Source organism: Carettochelys insculpta, chromosome 11, assembly GCF_033958435.1.
Source record: "Carettochelys insculpta isolate YL-2023 chromosome 11, ASM3395843v1, whole genome shotgun sequence".
NCBI classification, from domain to species: Eukaryota; Metazoa; Chordata; order Testudines; family Carettochelyidae; genus Carettochelys; species Carettochelys insculpta.
Genome location: NC_134147.1, coordinates 16,027,181 through 16,050,084, shown reverse-complemented (window position 1 = coordinate 16,050,084; position 22,904 = coordinate 16,027,181). Strand labels below are relative to the sequence as shown.

Sequence of the window (22,904 nt, the reverse complement as noted above, 5' to 3'; positions counted from 1 at the left end):
GTGAAGAAAAACTTCCTTTTATTAGTTTTGAACCTGCTACCCATTAATTTCATTTGGTGTCCTCTTGTCCCTATATTATGGGAACAAGTAAATAACTTCTCTGTATTCACTTTCTCCACACCGTTCATGATTTTATATACCTCTATCATATCGCCCCCTCAGTCTCCTCTTTTCTAGACTGAAAAGTCCCAGTCTCTCTAGCCTCTCCTCATATGGGACCTGTTCTAAACCCTTAATCATTTTAGTTGCCCTTTTCTTAGCATAAGTGTAAAGGTCCCCACTGATCCTACTCCCCTTTCAGCTCGTTATCACCCATGACAGTTTCTGGGACCTGTGATTGCTCAGACATTTAATCTCCTATTGGCTTTCTCCATTTTTAGTGTAAATAGTTATTGTAACTTAGTAGTTAGGAATTTGTTTAGTAGTTTTTAGGACCTAAGCATTTCCTCTGTGCTTAGTTAGTGGGGTTATTGGCTTCTGGGGGCTCTGGGAGGGGCTCATGCTTCTGTTGTCAGATCTCAAGCTCCATTGGTACATCTGTGCCTTTGAGCAACGCAAACTCCAGCTGTCTCAAGTTCTTGGGGGAAGCTGATAGGACAGACTGCTGTCAAATCTGCAGGGATTGCAGACCTCAAACTACAAACAACTGGCCACAAGACTGAAAGGCCACTTTGTGGGGCAACCATAAGACTCAAATTCTGTACCAGCACTACTCCAGTGGCTCATGACTGTTGATGCCAGCCCTTTTCTCTTGATGTCTCTGGTACTGCTTTTTTGGCATTGTGGAAGAGTCATTCCCTGATGGTGAAGAAGACTGGGACAGAGCAAGATCTACACTGGGTCAGTTTTCATCTCTGGCGCCACATCATCCGGTGTGTATCGCTCCAGTGCTGCAGTAGGCTGACAGTTTTTCAGGCAGTGTGAGGTGACAGGGTTGCTGCCTGGGAGAAAACCATGGTTTACAGCCTGAAGCTCTAACCTCAGTAACCTACTCTAGCACAAAGGCGCCCGGCGCCACCCTGTTCTCTGCACTGCAGTTTGCCCTCCTCTGAGGAGGGATATTACCCCTCTTGTCAGCACAGCTTACCTTGCTGTTCCACCGAGCCCCAAGTTCAGTGCTACCTCCAGAGGTTTAGCTACTGGGTCCATGGGGACAGGTGGCTATTTAGTGGCTCTTTGGGAACTCTTGCAGGTTTCCCTCACCACACAGCTCTCCCTCAAGGTGCTCTGACTCTGTTGCCTTGGAGGCTAGGGCATGACCAGAACTGCACCAACTGACTGCGACCCTGGACTCTGGTATTGAGCATGGCACCAAGCCTCAGAAGGGCACCCCATAGGCTCCTGTGCATGCTGGTGAACCAATAGAGGCTCCTCAGACTGTTCTAGATGCCACAACCTCCCCTCTGAATGAGGCAATATTGATGTTGTGTGTCTTCCCCACCACAAGTTCACCACAAAGCATGCAAGGGGTGGTTAATAAAAGTGCATGGCTTCAAATTTGGGGGTCCGAGTGGAAGTGATTGAGCTGCTAACACTCAGTCTCTTAGACATTTGGCTGCTGGTGCCCCCCCCCCCACCCTCCAGTGTCTCTACAACTTAATGAAGCCATCAGTCTGATAAGGCCCTTTTTCAAAGCCTGGCCTGCTTCCCTCCTGACAGCAAAGCCCACAGAGTGCAAGCATTTTAGGCTGGCCAAAGAGAGAGAGAATTTGCACTCACCCCCTCTCCTGGCATCCTGTTTATAGTGGCTGCCAACAAAAGGTATCGCCAAGGGCAGGCTACTTCTGCGTCCAAGGCAAAGGACCTAAAACTGGCAAACCACATCCTTAATTTTAAGTTTCCAAACTTTCTGTTAATCTTTGCAGAGCTTGTGTGTGTGTTGGAGCTCTGATTTGCCAAATATATGTTTGGCATTGTTATTTCAGTACAAAACGGACATTAGTGCAGTGATGGAGAATTGACTTAGGTAAGTGTACCTGCATCAGGGTTTAGTTTTGTTTCAGTTCTCAGCTTTAACATGGCATTGATATATTTTTCCTCCACTTAATTTCCATATTTGTAAAAGGAAGACAGAAGCAAAAGAACTTGGGGACAAGTGTCTGATTAATTTCATTATGTGAAGAGTCAAATACTTTATTTGATGTTGTGCTGTTTAAAAGTGCTATCTGAATATGTGATCATAAAATGCGGAACAGTATCTAAAGAATTAAATATCAAAAGAAGAATTATAGTGTGAGGAAATCAGTTCCAGTAATTAACCAACTTATATGCAGTAGGGCAATCAGTACTCAAAGACTGTTTGTTTGTTTTTTTTCTTTTTTCTTTTTTCCAGTGACTAGAAATAGTGAATTATTCTTAAATGGCTGCATTATTATTTTCCAGAAACTAATTTGTGTCTAGTCCTCATGTTTGTTGGGTAACCTTAAACATAAATTGAATGTTACTGGTGCAATGTTTCTTTGAGTTCTTGCTCATGTTCATTCCAGGTTAGGTGAGCACGCACTCCTAATGTGGCATGGACATGAGCAACACACCTTGAAGAACACCAGCTATGGAAGAAAACATAGCAGTCTTCTTCCGAGTTTGCCAGGAGCGCAAAACAAGGTCTGCAAGGAATGAGCACTGAAGTCTTTTTGACAGTTTATATTGCTATTTTATCAGAAATTGCTTCTAATATATTAATTTGTCTGTGTTGGGAGTAGTGGCCACTATTGGGGAAGGATGCAGTGGAGCAGCTAATTGCTACCAAGGATTTACTCTCTCATTCTCAAATCGAAAACACCTTTGCCCTTCCCCAAAATGGAGGGGAGGGTACAGTTCACCCCCTTCCCAGTACCAAGCACAACTTTCATATTTTCTGGGTACCAAAAGCCTCAACTTCCCCTGCCTAGTTTCTGCAAAGCTAGTTTCCCTGACAATGTTTACAGGACAGTTCCTTATTTAACACAGAAAATCTGCAGCACCCTTAAAATCCAAACTCTGAGAGGAAGGGGTTTGAAGTAGTGTGTGTCATACAGTCTCAGAGAGGTAGGTTATCTTGCTTTGTGATTTCAGGGGTGATACTGCTTGGACTAATTTTTGTTAAGGAATTTAATTAAAAAACAAAGAGCAAATTAAATCTTTAACTGTGGGTAAATTATATAAGTATATATAAACAAAACATTGAATGCTTGTATAGTAGGTAATACTGTAGAGTAAACTGGGATTTTTAACATCTTAAATTGAGACTCTGAAGGGAAAAGTAAGTTAGTGAACGCTTTTAATTTTCTTAAAAAGCCTATTCTAAAGTGAGGGGTGTGGGCTGGGTGACTACTTAAACGTACTAGGGACATAGAGTACTGCTGATCCACTCACACAGTTCATGTTAGTATTGGTGGCATTTCTCTGTGTTCATGATGGAAAGCAGTCTGTGACCCTACATAAATTATTGTTGCAGACTTTTGTCAGACTAGACTAGGAATAAGGAATAGTTAAGATTTAAAATTCTTAATAGGTAGAAGATGGTGTTGTTGTTTGCCTGGTAACTCTTGATTGCCCACATAATTTTAAATGCTCTCCGATTGCATGTGTGAACTCTGTAGGCTTACAGTTTATCGCGGGTAGTATCTACCTTAGATACTCTGGTTGTTCCCAGGACTTGAATGGGAGCTCTCTGAAGCTTGAGCCTTCCCTAGCGCCAGTTGCTTCAATGTGAAAGATAGTTTCATCTACCATGTCTGTCTCAGTAAAATAAAACAAATCAGCCTTTAAACCTTGGGGGTGGTATAATATGAGATAAGCAGAGAGAAGTGTGGAGCTGAGCTTCTGTCAAAACAAACATTAAAATCTACTTTGCTAAATTTAACTTATGATTGCTCTTTTAGAATGGAGGAATAACTTTTGTGGTTCAAAAGGTTTATATAAGCTTATTTGATAAGCTGTGTCCTTATTATTGTCCCAGTAAACTCAGCACAGTCTAGTGATCTTTGTGTAGCAAAGTTCAGTTTCAGGACAGTATTCCCTGATTTCAGAGTCTGAAGACAAGGTAACTGTTTGGCTAATTTAAGACATAGCCTTGTGTGAATAATCCTCCCAAAACAACTGTCATGGAATCACAGCATCCTGGGGCTGGAAGAGACCTCAGAAAGTCATTGAGTCCAGCCCCTTGCCCAAAGCAAGATCAACCCTAACAAAATCATCCCAGACAGGACTTTGTCTAGCCAGTACTTAAAAAAGCTGGCGCTTAAAATGGAAGATTGCTTGAACATTTACTGATACATTATTTTTATAGGTAGGGATGAGCGAATCTCTGATATAAATACAAATCCATACATTTTAAAATATGAACAAATGATGGAAGCATTGAGTTATGCAACAGAGTAAGTCCGAATTCATACAGTCAAAGATGTTGCAACTAATGTGTAATAGAATAGTATAACTTAAACATTCCTCAGCCTAACTTCCGCTTGTATTGCTAGTAAATTCACAGACGAGCCTTGTTCACTATGGAAGCACTGTTAACATTAAAAAAAAAAAAAAAAGCTCTCAGCAGTTGTAATACATGTAGGATGAGCTGTTTGCGCATACCTTGCAGCTATGCGTTCATGATGATCATTTATTGAAAACTGACGCAATCCTGGCATAACTGGAGGGGTGCTGTAATGTCAGTAGGAGGAGATCAGTGATTGTGACAGTGTAAAGGAGATACTCCCTGTCTATGTTAATGAGTGAAACATCTGGGCCCATTTGTACCACATGAGAAATTCAGTAAAAATTTCTCCAGGTTCGGGCTTGGAGATGGCAGTGGGGTTGGACTTACATAAAGACACTATGCTTGTGGAGTTCTGTGCTGTCAAGAGACACATTGAAATAGGCAGAGAACAGATACTAACATTATGAATTCTTGTAAGTTAGATAAATACTAACTATCCCCCACATTACAGTGAACGGGGAGGGTTGAAGATGATAAAATGTAGGTAAGATCTGATGATGTCAAAAAAAAGAGCCTTATTCAGTGACACAGTGTAATGGCAGGCATCTAAAAAGTGGCAAGTTTTTAAAGTGCTTTAAAGTACTTTACAAATGCTAGAAGTATAAATAAAATAGATGAATTAGAATTGCCTTACATTAAATGACATTAATATAGGCATCTTAGAAACCCAGCAGAATTTGGATAATAAGTGGGACACCGTAATACCAGGGTACAAAATATCAGAAGAACAAGAACAGGTTATGCTGTGGGAGTGGCACTATATGTGAAAGAAAGCATAGAATTAAATGAAGTAAAAATCTTAAATGAACCAAACTGTGCAATAGAATCTCTCTGGATAGTAATTCCATGCTTTAATAGTAAGAATATAGCAGTATGGATTTATTACCGACTACCTGACTAGTAGGATGATAGTGACTGTGAAATGCTAAGGGAGGTTAGAGAGGCCATAAAAATAAAAAACTCAATACTAATAGTAGGGGATTAAATGCAGAGATAGTTTCCTGACACCTTAAATGACTGCTTTTCAGAGGGGATGTGATTCTTGGTTTAGTTCTCAGTGGAGCACAAGATGTGAATATATCTGGACTGCTTGGAAACCATGACTATAATATTGCATTTAACACCCCTGTGGCAGAAGAAACACCACTGCAGCCTTAATACAGTAGCATTTAATTTCAGAGAAGGGGACAATGCAAAAAATGAGGAGGCTAAACAGAAATTCAAAGGTACAGCATCAAAAGTGAAATCCTTGCAAGCTGCATGGAACTTTTCAAAGACACCATAATAGAGGCTCAACTTAAATGTATATCCCAGATTTAAAAAAAAAAAAGAAAAAGTGAGAATTGAAAAAAAGTGCCACCATGGCTTAACAACCGAGTGAAAGAAGCAGTGAGAAAGGAAAAGACTTTGTTTGAAAAGTGGAAGTTAAATCCTAGTCAGGAAAATAGAAATGATCCTAATCACCGTAAAATGAAGTATAAAAATATAACTGGAAAGGCCAGAACAGAATCTGAAGAACAGCTACCCATAAATTCAAAAAGCAATAGTAAAATTTCTTTTAAATACATCAGAACAAGGAAGCTTGCTAAAGAGCCATTGGGCTATGAGATGATTGATAGGCTAAAGGAGCTTTCATGGATGAAACGGTCATTGTGTGGAAACTAAATGAATTGTTTGTATTTGTCTTCATGGCTGAAGTTGTGAAGGAGATAACCAAACTTAAGACGTTATTTGTAGGTGACAGATCTGAGGAACTGTCCCAGACTGAAGTTGTCTTTAAAAGAGATTTTGCAACAACTTAATAAAGCTAAACAGTAATAAATCACAAGGATCAGCTGGTATTCAGCCGAAAGTTCTGAAAGAACTCAAATGTGAAATTGCAGAACTACTAAATGTGGTTTGTAATCGGTCCTTTAAAATAACTTCTGCGCTAAGTGACTGGAGGATAGCTAATACAACGCCAATTACAGGTCAGTAACTCTGTCTTCAGTACTGAGCAAACCGGTTGAAACTGTGGTAAAGAACAGAATTGTCAGACACGTACATGAACATGATTTATTGGGAAAGAGTCAACACCGGTTTTGTAAAGGGAATTCTTGCTTCACCAATTTACTAAACCAGTGGTGTCCAAGAGAAATTTAACCAATCACCACAGGTGCCTCCACCCCTCACCTCGACCATGAGATTACTCACTTAATGCTGCATGAACCTCTCCAGGCTGGAGCTCTGCTAGCTGCCCCGTGGCTGGAGCCAGAGGAGCTGCCTCTGCCACCACTACCACGTGCTTATTCCACCATGTGGTGTGTTGCATGCACAGAGCAGCTGGAGGGGTGTCCCACATGTGCGGCTGTCCCAAGTTGCATTTTGCCGCAGTAAGTGAATGGGGGGCATATAGGACACCACAGTACTAGAATTCTATGAGCGAGGTCAACAAGCATGTGAATACGGGCAATGCAGTGAATATAAAGTACTTAGATTTTCAGAAAGCCTTTGATAAGATCTCTCACAAAAGACTCTTAAGCTCTTGTGGAATAAGAGGGAAGGTCCTTTCATGGATTGTTAACAGGTTAAAAGAGGAAACAAAGAATAAGAATAAATGGTAAGCCTTCAGAAGGGGAAAGTTAACTCGTGGTGTCCGCCAAGTGACCGTAGTGGGACCAGTCCTACTCAACATATAAGTGATATGGAAAAAGGGGGTAAATGGTGAGGTGGCAAAACCTGATGATATAAAACTGCTCCAAGTAGTGTGGCTAAGTTCCGACTTTGCCCTGGGGGTCCTGCACTCTAGGCAGATTGTAAGCCTCTGAGGCAAAGTCTGTGTCCCTCAGTATAGCCTCTCACTCTTTACTAGCAACAAGGGTCCCAGTCTACTGAGCCATCATCATTATAGTCCATTCAAGCATATTTGAGGTGAACTCCTTTTTAGTCCCAAACTCTCCCTTTAGGGTGCTGGCTTTCATGGTGATGCAGGGAGGGTTGGGAAGAGCCTGGCCCCACTCTCTGGTTTCCAGCCCAGGGACCCTAATGGCAGTGGCAGCAGGTCGTAACTCCTACACCACAAGAGTTGCACTTTTTCCCTGGGCCATTTCCTCAAGCGACTCCTCTAAGTACCTTTCACCTGGTACCTGATCACGATCTTCCACTCTTCCCTAGCACACCTCTTCACTCCCAGCCTGTGGCCTCCTGAAGAGAGGCTTTTAAAACTAGCCTCAGCAGGTCCTTAATGGGTTGCAGATGTTCTTATGTGCTAGTTGTTTCTGACAAGTTCTTAAATTGGCCACAGGTACCTGCCTGACTTAACTGAGTTGCAGCAGCTCCTGCCCTGGTCACTAATGGAAGAGAAAACTATTCATCCAGTGGCTAGTAAATCTACCTACTGTTAGACTTCCCTAACCTACTGGTCTGTCACAGTAGCTAGTCCAGAGCAGACTGTGAAGAGCTTCAGAAGGATCTTGTAAAACTAGGTGACTTGGCAACAACATGGCAGATGAAATTCAGTGTTGGTACATGTGGGCTGTGGCCACACTTGGCCAAAACTTCGAAATGGCCGTGCTAATAGCCATATCGAAGAATACTAATGAGGTGCTGAATTGAATATTCAGCGCCTATTAGCATTCATGTGCTGCTGGCTGTGGTGCTTCAAAAGCGCCGCTTTGGAATGTGTGTAGCTCAGCATGGCTACACAGGGGTCCTTTTTGAATGGACCCCACACATTTCGAAATCCCGTATTTCTCTCAGCTGAGAGGAATAAGGGGATTTCAAAATGTGCAGGATCCATTCAAAAAGGATGCCCGTGTAGCCGTGCTGAGCCATGTGCGCTTTCAAAGCGCCACGGCTGGCAGCACGTGAATGCTAATGAGGCACTGAATATTCAGTTGAACACCTCATTAGTATTCTTCAAGTTGGCCATTAGCATGGCCATTTCGAAGTTTTGGCCAAGTGTGGTCACAGCCGTAGCGTAATGCATATTTGAAAACATAATGTCAACTGTATGTGAAAAATTGTGGGGACTAAATTAGCTATTACCACTCGAGAGAAATCTTGGCATAATTGTGAGTGGATGTTGTCATAGATCTATCCAACGTGCAGTGACAGTCAAAAAAGCAAATATTGTTGGGAAGCATTAAGAACTGGACAGAGAATAAGATTATTTTATGGCCTCTGTGGATTCATGGTATGCCTGTATCTTGGGTACTGCATGCAGATGTGGTTGCCTCATCTCAAAAAAGATTGGCACTGGTAAAGATTCAGAAAAGCACAACAAAAATTATTAGGTGTTTGGAATTGCTGTCGTATGAGGAGAGATTAATAAGACTGACTGTTCAGCTTGGAAAAGAGATGACTAAGAGGGGGGACTCTGCTAGAGTTCTATAAAACCATGATTTGTTTGGAGAAAGTAATTTTTAAGAAGTTATTTACTCTTTCTCATAACAAGAGCTAGGGGTCATGAAAGGAAATTAACAGGTTGCAGATTTAAACAAAAAGTAGTACTTCACATAGTGCAAAGTCAGCCTGCAGAACTCCTTGCCAGAGGATGTTGTGAAGGTCAAGGCTACATCAAGGTTAAAAAAAAGACTGAGATAAATTCATGGAAGATAGGTCCAGCAATGGCTATAAGACAGGATGGGCAGAGGTGGTATCCCAGACCTCTGATTTTGTCAGAAGCAGAGAATGTGCAATAGGGAATGGATCACTTGATGACTACCAGTGCTGTTCGTTGGGGTACCTGTTGTCTTCTCTGGGGCACTTGGCATTGGCCCCTGTTAGGAAACAGGATGCTGTGCTAGAAGGATGTTTGGTTTCACTCAGTGTGGTTGTTCTTATGTTCTTTTTATGTTCAGATTGACAGGTTAGGCAACCTGCTCTAAACCAGTACAACCAGGGAGTAGGGGTTATGACTTCCAGCCCTCAGTGCTGCACTCTCCCAACAGTTATGGCCTACAAGAAGAGCTATACAGTAAACTTTATCATATCTGGCAGCCCTGGGATTGGGAGGTTGCCAGATATTCAAATATTCTGGGTAATAGAGAGGTATACCTAGCAGTGCATAACACTAAAGAACAAGATTAGATGTTAAGAAACAAAGATGTATGCAGAGTACTATATTTACCAACAGTGGTAGTACGGTACACTGTAAACTTATACTGTATTTCCTGTATTTATTTGTATTTACTTTCACTATCCTGTACCTGTGGAAAACATAACTAAAATTTACTTATGGTTAAAAGTTCTGGATAATAGAATAATATCAGAGTTCTGAATAATAAAATGCCAGATATGGAAGAGTTTACTGTACTAGTGTAATTGTGTAAATTCTTATTCATAGTGAGCATAAAAGTATGCTATGCACTTTTTATTTTAAAATTATTGTATCTACACCTTTATGTATCTTTTCAGTTTATGCAACATTTTAGACTACATAGTTCACTTAGTGCTTCATGTTTCACACTTAGTACAAAACTATGCCAGATAATCAATGGATAGCTAAGTCACTTTACTTATAGCACAGTTTAATTACAAATATATGTCTAACTTTATTATAAAACAGCTTTTATTAATTTACAGAATATTGTTGTATCTGAGTTCCCCTGTTAAGCTCTTGAAAGCAGTTGGCTAGTATTTGGGATCATTTGAAAAAAAAAAAAAGTTTAACCATATCACTAATTGTTTGTTTATTGGTAAAATGCTCAATTTTGAATATTTTTGCAAGTTCGTGATATTAATATATTTCTTGGATATTTAAAAGGCTTCGTATAACCTGCATAATTGTGTATGGTCAGTGACTCAGAAGCACCAAATTTATTTCAGATTTGGGGGACCTAGGGGGCAGATTTTCAAAGTCCACGAGGTATTTAGGAGCATACAATCTGTGGCACTTGTGTTGCTAAATCACTTGCGTGCTTCTGAAAGTTGTTCATGAATTCTAGCTTAACTTTTGGCATCTGATCCTGCTTGAAGCAGGGGGCTGGATTAGATGACCTCCTGAGGTCCCTTCGAGCCCTGTGATTGTGTTATTCTGTGATCTGTTCTTCAAATATATCCTGGGCAATGATAAAATAATTATATGACTAAAATGGTTTTAAAGCAGGATTGTGTTAGCATACAGATTTTTGTATTGAATGGAAATAAAAATACATATATATGCAATATTATTCTGCTTTCTTCCATGCAAAGGGTGAAATCAAAATTGCTGTTTCTATTGAAGACGAAGCCAACAAAGACCTGCCGCCTGCTGCTCTGCTTTATAGGCCAGTTCGTCAGTATGTTTACGGAGTCCTGTTTAGTTTGGCAGAAAGCAGAAAGAAAACTGAAAGACTTGCTTTTAGGAAGAACAGACTTCCACCAGAATGTATGTACTATAGCCACCATTTTTCTCTTCAAAACTCATAATCTTGTGCACATTTTGAGCGAGATTGAAAATGAGTGATGATTAGGCTTTCATTAATAAACTGAGTTAAAGTTTTAATTTTCTACCGGGACGAAAGTGGCAGATTTTATGGGTCCTTATAAATTAATTACTTTGTTATCTTTTTTCCTAGTATATTTATTTCCTATAATTGTTTCATGAATATAAAAGAGGCATTATTATACAAGATCAGAGGTTTATAGTTGGAAAACTGACATGAAAAAAAATGGTCTGGCTACTGCTTAACTTTTCGTGAATAGTTTTGTCATTTTTGGTTCTGCTGTGCTGTTTAGATTTAAAGTATTATGCTTGAACTTGAATGTAAGAAAATTTTTTCTCACAAATATTAAAATAGTTTTAACTGAAATGCTAAATGCATATGTCAAGGTTTTCGCTATTTTTCCTCTCTGCCTTTCCAGAATACTCGGCCTAGTAAAGAGTGGCTAACCAATTAGCGACAAGAGCCAAAATAGCTGTGGATAGAGTGCAAAGAGCCATGTATTTATACTTATTTTTCTATATCGATATCTATAAGTAGGTATCTAATAGATATCCAGTGCTTTTTTTGTGCCAGTACTTGCTGGTACTGAGTACCAGTGCCTCAGCCATGAGATCCTGGCTGGGCAGTGGGGGTAACCTGCCAGCCCCGCAGCTGGGAGCTGACAGGGGCACAGCACCCCACTTGCAGCCCTAGCTGTGGGAACCCCAGAGGTGGGGTGTGGCAAGCTGGCTCAGTAGCAGCTCATTTTTTTTAAATAACAAAACAAAGCACTGTATATATCTATATGGGTAGACGTATAATGCATGACTCAATGACCTCCCACTCCCCCAGAGTCAGGCACTCCCAGCCCCTGCCCCCACTCTAATCCAATGCACCCATCCCTCCCCCAGAATGTCTTCCCAGCTCTGCTCTAGCCCAATGCCTCAGACTCACTGCTTGCACTTCCACACCCCTCTCCCTCCAAGAGCTGGGAGGTGTGCACAGAGCAGCAGTAAACACTCCTGGTAATGTTTACTACACCACAGTTTGCTTAAACTTCAGGTATAACAATTTACTCATAAACCAATTTATGACTTAAAAAGTACACTTTTGCAAGCAGATGTATTACAAGGGCTTTTTGGTAATGCAGTCAAAAGCAGGAGTGCTAGCACTCATATTAATCAGCTACCCACATTTTCAAATCTGTAGTTGCCAGTGATTCATTTGAAAAAAATCCCAATTTACATATGGAAAGGTGTTCTTAATCTCAGACATATACCAAGAAGTGATGTAACCTATGTAACAAAATCTTAGGAAGGTTAGGGCAAAGCAAAATATTGAATGGATGACTGTAAACAGGAGAAAAAGTAACAACGTTTATTTGTAGGATTCTGCTGTCAATAGACAAAATTTAAAAAGCAGTTATTTCGACTTGTTTGTTGTAAAGGTGTCCATTTTTGATTTGCATGTGTAAGACCATATATATGTAATAATAATTTGTATGCCTTACTTTCATTTACACCCTTCTCTTCCCTCAATTTTTAATGGGAACAAGCCATTCTTATGAAATATGTTGTGACCCTGATAGGCAGGTGGAGAAGGTTTCATTGAGATTCAGAAGTTGTAAAGTAAGAAATAATTTTGAAATAGTCAGATTACTATTTCTGGGTCCCTTTTTAATTTGCCTCTTTCTCAGGTAGGACAGGTTTCAAACACACAAGTACGTTAGTGTCGATTTTAAACATTTTGTGTGTAACAGAATTTTAGGAGATTGGCTTTAAAATGATAAAGTTCTTTCTACGCAGTGTTGATAGTTGCTAACTTTGATCACTGTCTTTGAAGCTGCCGTATGGCTTTATTTAAAGTTTTATGCACCTAATAGCTCAAGTGCTTACAGCAAATAAGTTTCTGAAGCCCAAAACTAACTTAACTTTAAACAGGTTTCCTTTTTTATCTCTTGAGTTTATAAGCTACCTGATGGACACCCTTCTTCCCTCCCTTAGTTTACTCAGCTTTTCAGAGTTTCTTTGGTCTTTGGAAGCAGAAGATGCTGCTGTCTTAGCTCTCTCTGTCCACTGGTATTCCTAACGAGGGTGGGTCCAGTGATGAGGGGATGGCATACCAGCTCTCCCTTTTGGTCTCCTTAAACTCTTATGTTTCTAGAAGTAAAATGTCTTCTCTTTTCTGAATCACTTCTGCTATTTGCTTCTATCACTATGTCTACACTAAGCTGTGTAAGTCAACCGTTAATGTGCAGTTCTAGTAGATAAGGCAGTTTGGTAGCTAAAATCAACATATCTGCGCTCAGTTTACTTGGTTGTCCTTTCCGGATTAAGGTCGATGGGCAAGTTAAGGGGTCGACTGCAACTCCTGAGAGGTCAGTTTCGCACATCCATACTAGGTGCACGAAATTAAACCCCAGAAGATTGATCCTGAGCAGGTTGGTCTTCTGAGGTAGTATAGATGTGTAGCCTAAGAATAACAAACTCCTACCAGAGGCATTCTTTCTATGTTAGAAATTCTCATACAATGTTGTGTGTTTATTGCAGTATTATTCCAGCTCCTCAGTTTTCGTTCTTACTGTGCTAGGTACAGTATCTGTAATGAAGACACACAACTTGAGCTTAAAAGAAGTTCAGTCTCCAACTCTTCCCAAGCATGTTGGTGCAATAAGGAGCCAATAATATAAGATACAGTGGGTGCCGCTTAATAGCAATTCTGATATGAATGACTTCTGGATAATAGCAGCATTTTGCCTGGAACCAGTCCTGTCCCATTTACTTTAAAGGTGTTGGATGCTGACATCTTTTTTTGAAATGCCTTTCTTGTCTGCAACACTGTACACCTTCCTGCAGCTGGAACGGGAGACTGTGGACAAGGCACCAACAGAGAGGGAGAGCATCAGCCTTGTTACTGATGGCTTCCCTTGCTGGGGGCCTGCAGCACTACACAATACCTTTGTGCTCTTCAGGCTGTGCCTGACCCTGGCACAAGAGGCCCAGTGTCACAATGTCCTAGTACCTCTTTTCCTGGCTGCAGCTGCATAAACCTGCTTGTGCAACTGCAGGCCAGGGAAAGGGATCTGGGAAGTGTTGAGTAGCAGCCAATGCCAGTTTTCTGGAGCTGGCTACAGGGAGGGATGCCAGGCACATCTCAGCATTTTCTTCCTTGGCTGCAGCCCTTTAAACCTTACTGCTGCTTATCGGCAGCCTCCAGAAAGTACCTTCTTTTTGTCAGGAACCAAGAGGTTGCTAATAAGCAGAATCTATTTTAAGGTTAATAGGAACATGCAGTTGCTGCTCTGAAGAGCTTAAAATCTAAAAAGAAAAAACTGAAGGGTAGAGGCAAGGGCTACAACATACAAGCAAAGCATGCAGTGTTGTGATGGCTTTTTCATGTCTTTATTTAAAGAATTTTTATTTCTTAATTTTTTTTTTTATTATCGTGGTGGCTAGGGATATGGCGAAATTGGTTGAGTAAAGAAGATCAATCCATTTTAACGCAAAGAGACAAGGGAGGGGGAAATGGATGAAGATAATCGTTGAAACCACAGATATTTAGTTAAAGTATATTTAAGTTGCTCTATGCATCTAAAAAATGCAGCATTCAAAAATGAACAGTTAAAAGTATGGAAATGAACAGCTAAAGCAGTGTGTATATATTTATGTATACACTTTATATATTTGTTTAATAGCTGTACTGACGCCTAAAAATTTGCTATATATGTTTTACAAACTTGAATTCTTATCTACAGTATTCATTGTTGAGCTCTGTCAGCCTGACTTTTGTCAGTTTATATATATAACATATAGTAAGTAAAGTGTGTGTATTTAAGAGTATCGGGGGTAGCAGTGTTAGTCTATATCTTTGTAAAAAACCAAGCGGTTCTGTGGCACCTTAAAGACTAATACATTTATTTTTGAGTATGTAACTGTTACGAGTCGGAGTTAGGGTTTGAAATAGACGATAAACTTTGTGTTATCATTGTCTTTATATAAATATTTAATTACCTTACAGTTTGTATATTCAAACTGACCACTGCCATACTGTTATATTTTGATGTTCTTCGTATGAGTCATTTGAAAAAATCATTAGAAGGTGTAGTTAGTGAATTTTTTTTTTTTTAAGAAGGCCAAACGAAAATGACTGGTGTTCTTCAAGTATGGATTTGTGCTTTTGCACCCAAGGTTGAAATCTTTTGAACAGAAGCATCCATTACGCTATGCCTGTACGATGCATGTCCTTGTGCCCCCTCTCACCACGTGAGGGCATAAAGAGCAGAACACCTGCACCAGCCTCTTAATACTTCTTAGAGTGATGATTTCTGTGTGTAAGGATTAAGGGACTAGTATCTGGGTCTGCAGAGCCTGGGACAGCGGATGTTTGTGCAGAGACACAGCCAGGAAGCACTGTGGAGAGTAGGTACTGCAGAAGGCACAGCCCAGGAGACCCAGAATGATATATAGACCTCCATTGGCCAAGCACCCTATTTAGCCCCAGGAGTTGCCCCAGAAAGTTGCCTGGATAATGGCACAGATTTGTTTGCTTTAGAGCTAGACTTTGCTTCTTCTCCAGTCCCAGCCTGTGACCCTCATTCCTGCCTCACAATTCTAGCCTGGTGCTGTCTCTGATCTCCAACTCCAGCCTGATTCTGACCCTGATTCCAGTCTGGTACTGCCTCTGATTCTGGTCTCCCAACTTCAGCCTGATTCTTGCTTATTGGGACCTTTGAGGCTCGTGATTCCTCAAACTCCTGGTTGGTGACTACCATCCCCAGTGTGCAGACCTCACCCCTGCTGTGACTGCTAGACCAGACTGCCTGTGCACTGGTCCTTGGCAGTAGGAGTGCTCCATGTCGGGCACATGTGCCTGTGTAGATTGTTGCAAGTACTGTCTGAGTGGCCCATGCATAATCTGACTAGCTCTGTATCCCTTACTGAGGAGATACAGGGTAGTGCCTCCCCACCTACACTTGAAACAAGGGCTTTACTGTTCTGCATTGCCCACTTTAGGTACATGATAAATACATGGGTGAATAGTATTAGTTTGGTGGTTAGTGTGGTGATTAATTTTGTTTGTACAGTTAATAAGTTATAGCTTTAGAAAAATTTTATTGGGACATAGTGTTTATTCCCCCCATGTTTTCTCAATTCTCTAGTCAGAAGGGGAACTTAATTTTGCAGGTTTACTGTTTTCTTGATGAGAGTGCTTAAATCCCCTTGCTTATAGGCCTGTGATATTTGCAGGGATATATGCTTTGAATGACAACCACACAAGTTTTCTCTATTGTTTAGTAGCAGTTTATGTTCTTCCAAGTTAAATATTTTTAGATAATTTTGGAGGCTAACTAAATAGGTCAGAGAAACCAAATTAGGAATGCTTGTCATTTGTATAAGGAAATGTAGAAGTTCGGAGTACGTAGCTGAGCTTGGTTTCTGTGATGCCCAGAACCATGTAATTGGTAGGATAATGCAAGGAGATCCTGTTGAAAGTAGTGTTACAATGCCTTCAAAATACAGGAGACGACCTACATTATTTTAAGAAAAGGTGGACAATAAGAGGCTGAAGTTGTCTGAGGGAGTCATCTGATAAGTACATTGCTGAGGTGCTAGGAGATTTCAGTACTCATGCTTTGTTACTGATCAGGAAAATAATTATTTAGGACTAAGTGCTAAATCTTCTGACGCACAGCTTGAGATGGCACTGATATTGAAGCCTGTCTCTATTAGCTTAGGACTCAGTGAACCTCGGTGCCTCTGCTAAGACTACAGTACTGACTGCAGCCGCAGTGTACAGCAAGGAAGCAATACTGGCAATGACTTCGCTAAATAGTTTGCAGTGTCGATGAAGCATTTGTCTGTGGAGGGCCATTTGGTGCCTTGTAACTCTCCGGCCCTTCTGGTACCAACTGTGGCTCGTAGGGGGATAGCTTCCAAGTTGCCTTGTACCTTTATGTCGTCTGTACTGAATAGGTTGATGTTGCCAAAAGACTTAATAATATCAGAAGAACCAGTCTTCTCTCCTGACAGGGGAAAAAGGTGTTTTGGTACTGAAAACGACATTGTCTCCAGGACTGTCTTATTCTGCATTGCTGTCCAGATACAGAGTTTGGTCTCCAATCATTCTACTGTCTTTGGTTCTTCCATTTGAATCTGATGTTTATTAGTCATCAGATTCTTACCTGTGTGTGGAGAACTCACCCAATTCAGGGTTTCCTTCCCAAAGTTCTGCTCAGATAAGGATTGTGTGAAATCTGGACAGGACAAACGTGTAATACCACCTTCAAATGTTCTGCTACTAGTCACTTTGTGGTCCTCACCCATATCTGTATGGGGCACATCAGGCTGCTGTGAGGCTCTTGAGGCTCCTATAAATGTGTATTAACTCAGAATGAACAGGGATTCTGAGACCATGAAGCTGTGGGGGCATCTAGCGCTATTATAAGAACCTCTCTATCAGCCTAATCAGCCATTTGAGGAGGAGGAGGAACATAGTGAAGAGGGAGCTGTAATACCAACAACAGCTGTAGCACCTCTGTCTTAAATGCAGTGAGGTAAGGAAAGCAGCCAGAAAGGATAAGGAGAAATGGTTAGAGGAGCAATGTGAAGATATTGAGAGGTATTACGGCGAATGTAAGACCAGAGGGGTGTATAAGACAATTAGGAATATTAATAGGAAATGGCAACAGAAGCAGATAGTGATCAAAGATGAGAACGAAGAAGTGCTCGTGAACAGGGAGAAGATTGTGCTTCGATGGACGAGATATTGCACTGATCTATACAAAGCGCAGTTGGACCCAAGTGTCTCAGAGACACTGATTGAAGAATTGAAAGAGATATCTCCCCTGAGTATCAAGAGTGAGACCAATATTTCAAAGGAGGAAGTAGAACAAGGAGTGAAACGACAAAAGAACAACAAGAGCCCTGGAAGTAAGATCACGGGAGAGATGATCAAATATGGCGGAGAAAGCATGATTTAGGAAATGTACTGACTGAGTAATATAGCTTGGAAAGAAGGGAAGGCACTTAAGGAATGGACAAGATGTGTGCTAGTGACAATACCCAAGAAAGGAAGTACATTGGAGTGCGAGAACTACAGAATGATTGCCCCAACGAGTCATCTAGGTAAGGTGCTGATGATGATACTGACTGAGAGATTAAGATCGCAAATAGAAGAAGGTATAGCAGACGAGCAAGCAGGGTTCAGAAAAGATAGAAGTACCATACAGCAGGTATTGGCACTAAAACTGATAGCGAAGAAAGCTTGATGAAAGAACAAAAACACATACACTTGCTTTGTCGATTTTCAAAAGGCATTTGACAGTAGAGATCAGAAAGTGACTTGGGCAGTGTTGGAGTCATACGGAGTGGATAGCAGAGTAATGCGGTTGAAAGATATCAATGATAATGCGGAGGCAGCGGTGAGAATATGTGAGGAGTTGGGAGGTTGGTTGAAAACAAGTAGGGGTGCGAGACAAGGAGATCCAATATCACCCAAGTGTATTCATCACACATCTGGAGAGAGTGATGGACAAGATCAAGGAAGAGAGAGAATGGATATCTGTGCATGGGGAAAGAATTAACAACTTGAGGTTCGCAGATGATATAGTTATCATTGAGAAGGATGAGGAGAAGCTAGTGAAAACGGTGCGGGTGTTAAATGAAGAAGGGAAGTGGTACGGACTGATTATGAACATCAATAAAACAAAAACAATGGTATTTGGAGATAAGGAAATAGGAAGGAAGATCAGTGTGGATGATATTGAACTAGAAAATGTAGAGAAGTTCACATATCTGAGGAGCAACATAACGTGTGATCTAGATTGCAAGAAGGAAATAGCAAGTAGAATAGTGAAAGCAAGAGCAAGTTTGAAGGCAATGGATAAGATCTGGAAAAGCAAAGCAATTAGCTTAAGAACGAAGCTGGGCGTCTTGAAAACGTGTGTATTCAGCAGCATGTTGTACAGATGTGAGACATGGGTGATAACGAAAGATTCGAAAAGAAGAATATTGGTGTTCGAAAGGAGTTGTTATAGAAAGATTCTGAGAATAGGATGGATGCAGAAGGTCACCAATGAGGAATTATATAGAAAGATACAGCTGAAAGAGAACCTGCTGCAGAAGGTTGTAAAACGGAAGCTACAACTATTTGGACATATTTGCAGAATGAACGATGAATGAAAAATCAAGACCCTAGTATTTGGCATAATGGATCTTTTGAATAGGAGAGGCAGACCCCACAGAGAATGGATAGATTGATGTGGAGCTAGTCTGCAGAAACTAAGCCATTCTGCACTGGGTAGGGAAAGATGGAAGGAAATAGTGAGAGAGACATCAGACACCAATGGGCACCGAGCCCACGGTTACTGATGATGATGATGATCTCTGCCTTGCCTGATGAGGCTGTAATCATAAAGTCATAGAATCCTAGGGCTGGCAGGGACCTCAGGAGGTCATTGAGTCTCGCCTCCTGCCTGAAGCAGGATCAAACTTAACGAAATCATCCCAGCAAGGACTTTGTCAAGCTGGGACTTAAAAACCTCTAAGGATGGAGATTCCACCATCTCTGTAGGTAATGCATTCCAGTGCTTCACCACTTTCCTGGTAAAATAGTTTTTCCTAATATCCGAACTACATGTCCCCTTCTGTAACTTGAGACCCTTGTTCCTACGTCTGCCATCCATCACTGCTGAGAACAGCCTCTCCATCCTTTTTAAAGCCTGTCTTCAGGAAGTTGAAGGCTGCTATCAAATCACCCTTCATTCTTCTCTTCTGTAAACTAAATAAGCCCAAATCCTTTAGCCTCTCCTCATAGATCATGTGCTCCAGCCTCCTAATAATTTTTGTCACCCTCCGCTGGACTTACTCCAATGCATCCACATCCTTTCTATACTGGGGGGGGGGCAAAAGTGGGCGCGGTAGTCCAAGTGTGGCCTGACCAGTGCTGAATAAAGGAGACTAATAACTTCTCTATATCTGCTGGAAACACTCCTCCTAATACATCCCAATATGTTGTTAGCTTCTTGGCTACAAGGGCACACTGTTGACTCATATCCAGCCTCTCATCCACTATATTCCCCAGGTCCTTTTCTGCTGCACTGCTACTTAGCCAGTTGGTCCCCAGCCTGTAACAATAACTGGGATTCTTGTTAACCCTCATCAGATTACTTTTGGCCCAATCCTTCAGTTTATGTAGGTCATTTTGGACCCTGTCCCTACCCTCCAGTGTATCTACCTGTGCCCCCAGCTTGGTGTCATCTGCAGATTTGCAGGCAGAGCAATCCATCCCCTCACCCAGGTCATTAATAAAGATGTTGAACAGTACCGGCCCTAGAACTGATGCTTGGGGCACTCCACTTGAAACCAACTGCTAACAAGACATTGAGCTGTTGGCCAGTACCCATTGGACCCAACTGTCTAGCCAGCTTTCTGTCCATTTATCCAATCCATGCTTTAACTTACAGACATGAATGTTGTGTGAGCCTGTATCAAAAGCTGTGCTAAAGTCCAGATATATCACATCCATTTGACTTCCCCAAGTTCACAGAACTAGTTACCTCACCATAAAAGCAGATCAGATTGGTCAGGCATGACTTGCCTTTGGTAAGTGCATGTTTGCTATTCCCGATCACTTCCCCTCTTCCAAATGCTTCAAAATGGATCCAAATTCTGGCAGTTCTAAGCAAGTGTTGATAAAATTGGTAGCTGAATCACAACAGATGACCTTGAAAGAAATCCAAGAAGCCCCACAGTTTCCTGGAGCTTCTGTGTTTCAGCCACATGGTGAGTAGCCCTGTTTATTAATAATGCCCTGCTGGAGACAGTTAAGATGGTTATTATGCAAGGATCACAGTGGGCCCCTGACTTATGTGTAGGTGGCATTTCTGGGCAACAATGTGTAAATCAAATTTTGCGTAAATTGGGACCAAGTAGGGGAGGGGCCCTTTTGCCTTCGGGTCCCCGGTCTTGGCTGCGCCTGTCTCCCTGCTCTCGTGAGTGGTGGGGAGCAGGCGTAGCAGCGCTAGTCTGTTTCTTGGCTCCTGGGAGTATTGGGCAGCTGGGAGCCAGGTGCAGCAGTGCGGGTCGGTTTTGAGGGCTCCGCAAGCAGAGCACTGCTGTGCTGGTCAGTTTCCTGGCTCCTGCAACTGGAGGGGAACCAGTCTGCCACTTGGCTCCCAGCTCCCCGCCGCTCCTGATTTCCGCTCACGTTATTGCAAGAAATGCATAAGTTGAAACTTTGTAAGTCAGCAGTCAGCTGTACCTTTTTACCCCACCCAGCATCATTAGTTGTCACTTAATAAACAACTTAACCAGCAGCTTTCTAAAACAATGATATGCGAGGGAAGAATCAAAATCATTTGGATCTCTTTGGTTGTAAGACCTACTTATACATTAGCTTGCAATTCAGAGTTGAAAACTACCTTACCATACTCTTATGGCAAAATACAACTATAGAAATGATGATAAACTTGCCTACTTTATTAAGCAACTACCATAAGAGCATGGAACAGTTTGTTCATCATCACTGAGGGTCAACTTACAGCCAAGCCATCTAAACATGTGTCCTAATTTGTGTATCTTGGCTCCATCCAACACAGGTCCAGACGCTCTCGTTGTAGGAGCCAAAACTTTTCAGTGAGAGGACAGCAGAGTCACTTAATTCATGTAGGGCTTGTCTGCACTTGCCCCCAACTTCGAAGGGGTCATGTTAATCAGGGCGATGGGAGGTTACCAATAAAGTGCTGTGGTGAATACGCAGCACTTCAGTAGGCTAATTCTCCCCCGCGGCAACTTCAAAGTATCAAACTTTGAAGTGCCGGCATGTGTGTAGCCACAGGCACTTGGAAGTGCTCATGCTACTTCAAAGTGCCTTTACTCTTCAAAATTTTGATTTTGACACTTTGAAGTTGCCGCGGGGGGAGAATTAGCCTAATGGAGTGCTGCGTATTCACTGCCGCACTTCATTAGTATGGTCACATTGCCCTGATTAACAGGCCCCCTTTGATTGAGCATAAGTGTAGACCCAGCCCTAATGTTCCGGAGTGATCCTTTGTTCTCTTGCAATCTACACTTCTGCTAAAGAAGAACATATATTAGGCTTCAGTCATTTAAGTTTCAGCAAATAAATCTGACACTCAGGAAGTGCCAAGATTCCAGAATGAAGCACCGTGATCTCTGCAAACCTGACTACGTAGCAGGACTCATCTGGCCAGTATTCATTTTGGTAGCTCAGGTTCAGAACTGCAAACCAGGCTACCCTTCAGATTCAAAGTTCCATTTTTCCTTTTCGTCTCCCAGTATTTACAAATGGTCTGACCCGTCCGGGTGTTCTGGGGAAAGATGACAATCCCTTATGTGAAAGTGGGAAGTAATAACATTTGTTTACACCATCCACTTCCATTCTGTGCTGGTTCCTCACCCACCTTCACTGGTGGGTTCTGTGACCCATGAATGAACTAAGCAGACTAGAAGCACCCCAAAAGATATAGATCTAAAAAATTGCTTGTTTGGAATAAAGGACAGTTCATCAGTATCAGCTCTGCAAATAGTCCCATACGTGGCCACAGAACTAGCTGATGTGTCTTGTGCATCTACATCTGCCTGTTACTAGCATTTTGATGGTTCATTGACCTTCCACAATAATGCATTTCAGATTCTACTCTGGAGTCTTATATTCTCCTTCATAGCTGACCTTCTGTACTACCCCAAATTGTATCTTGAAGATAAGGCCTCATAACTGACAATCTTCCCAAAGAACCACACAAGTCAAGTTCTGGCTTGACTCTCTTTACACAGCATTACACAGAGATAAGGTTTGGTAGACAAAAGTAACTTACATGTCCACAGTCTGTTCAGTTTTAAAAGGTTAAATATGCCTGTCTCTGAATCTTCCTTACAATTTTTATTGTTTAACACCTCTGCTTTCCTTTGAGTATTTTCTCTCTCTCTCCTCTTTTGCTGTGTGAAAGACCCACACCAACAGGCAAATCTTGATTCTGGTTGAACAAAATATAAAAAGTGAACAAGTGGAAAATAGATTTCTCTCCC

At 41.5% G+C, this 22,904-nt stretch overlaps 1 protein-coding gene across 1 annotated transcript in view; it reads left to right on the top strand.

Annotated features, from left to right (window-relative positions):
- Nucleotides 1-22,904, top strand: part of FAM120A (family with sequence similarity 120 member A) — a 123,534-nt gene that overhangs the window by 66,708 nt on the left and 33,922 nt on the right. The window contains exon 10 of the mRNA XM_075005005.1: nt 10,646-10,820. Within this exon, the coding sequence (XP_074861106.1) occupies nt 10,646-10,820 (175 nt within the window). The remainder of the gene's footprint in view (nt 1-10,645; nt 10,821-22,904) is intronic.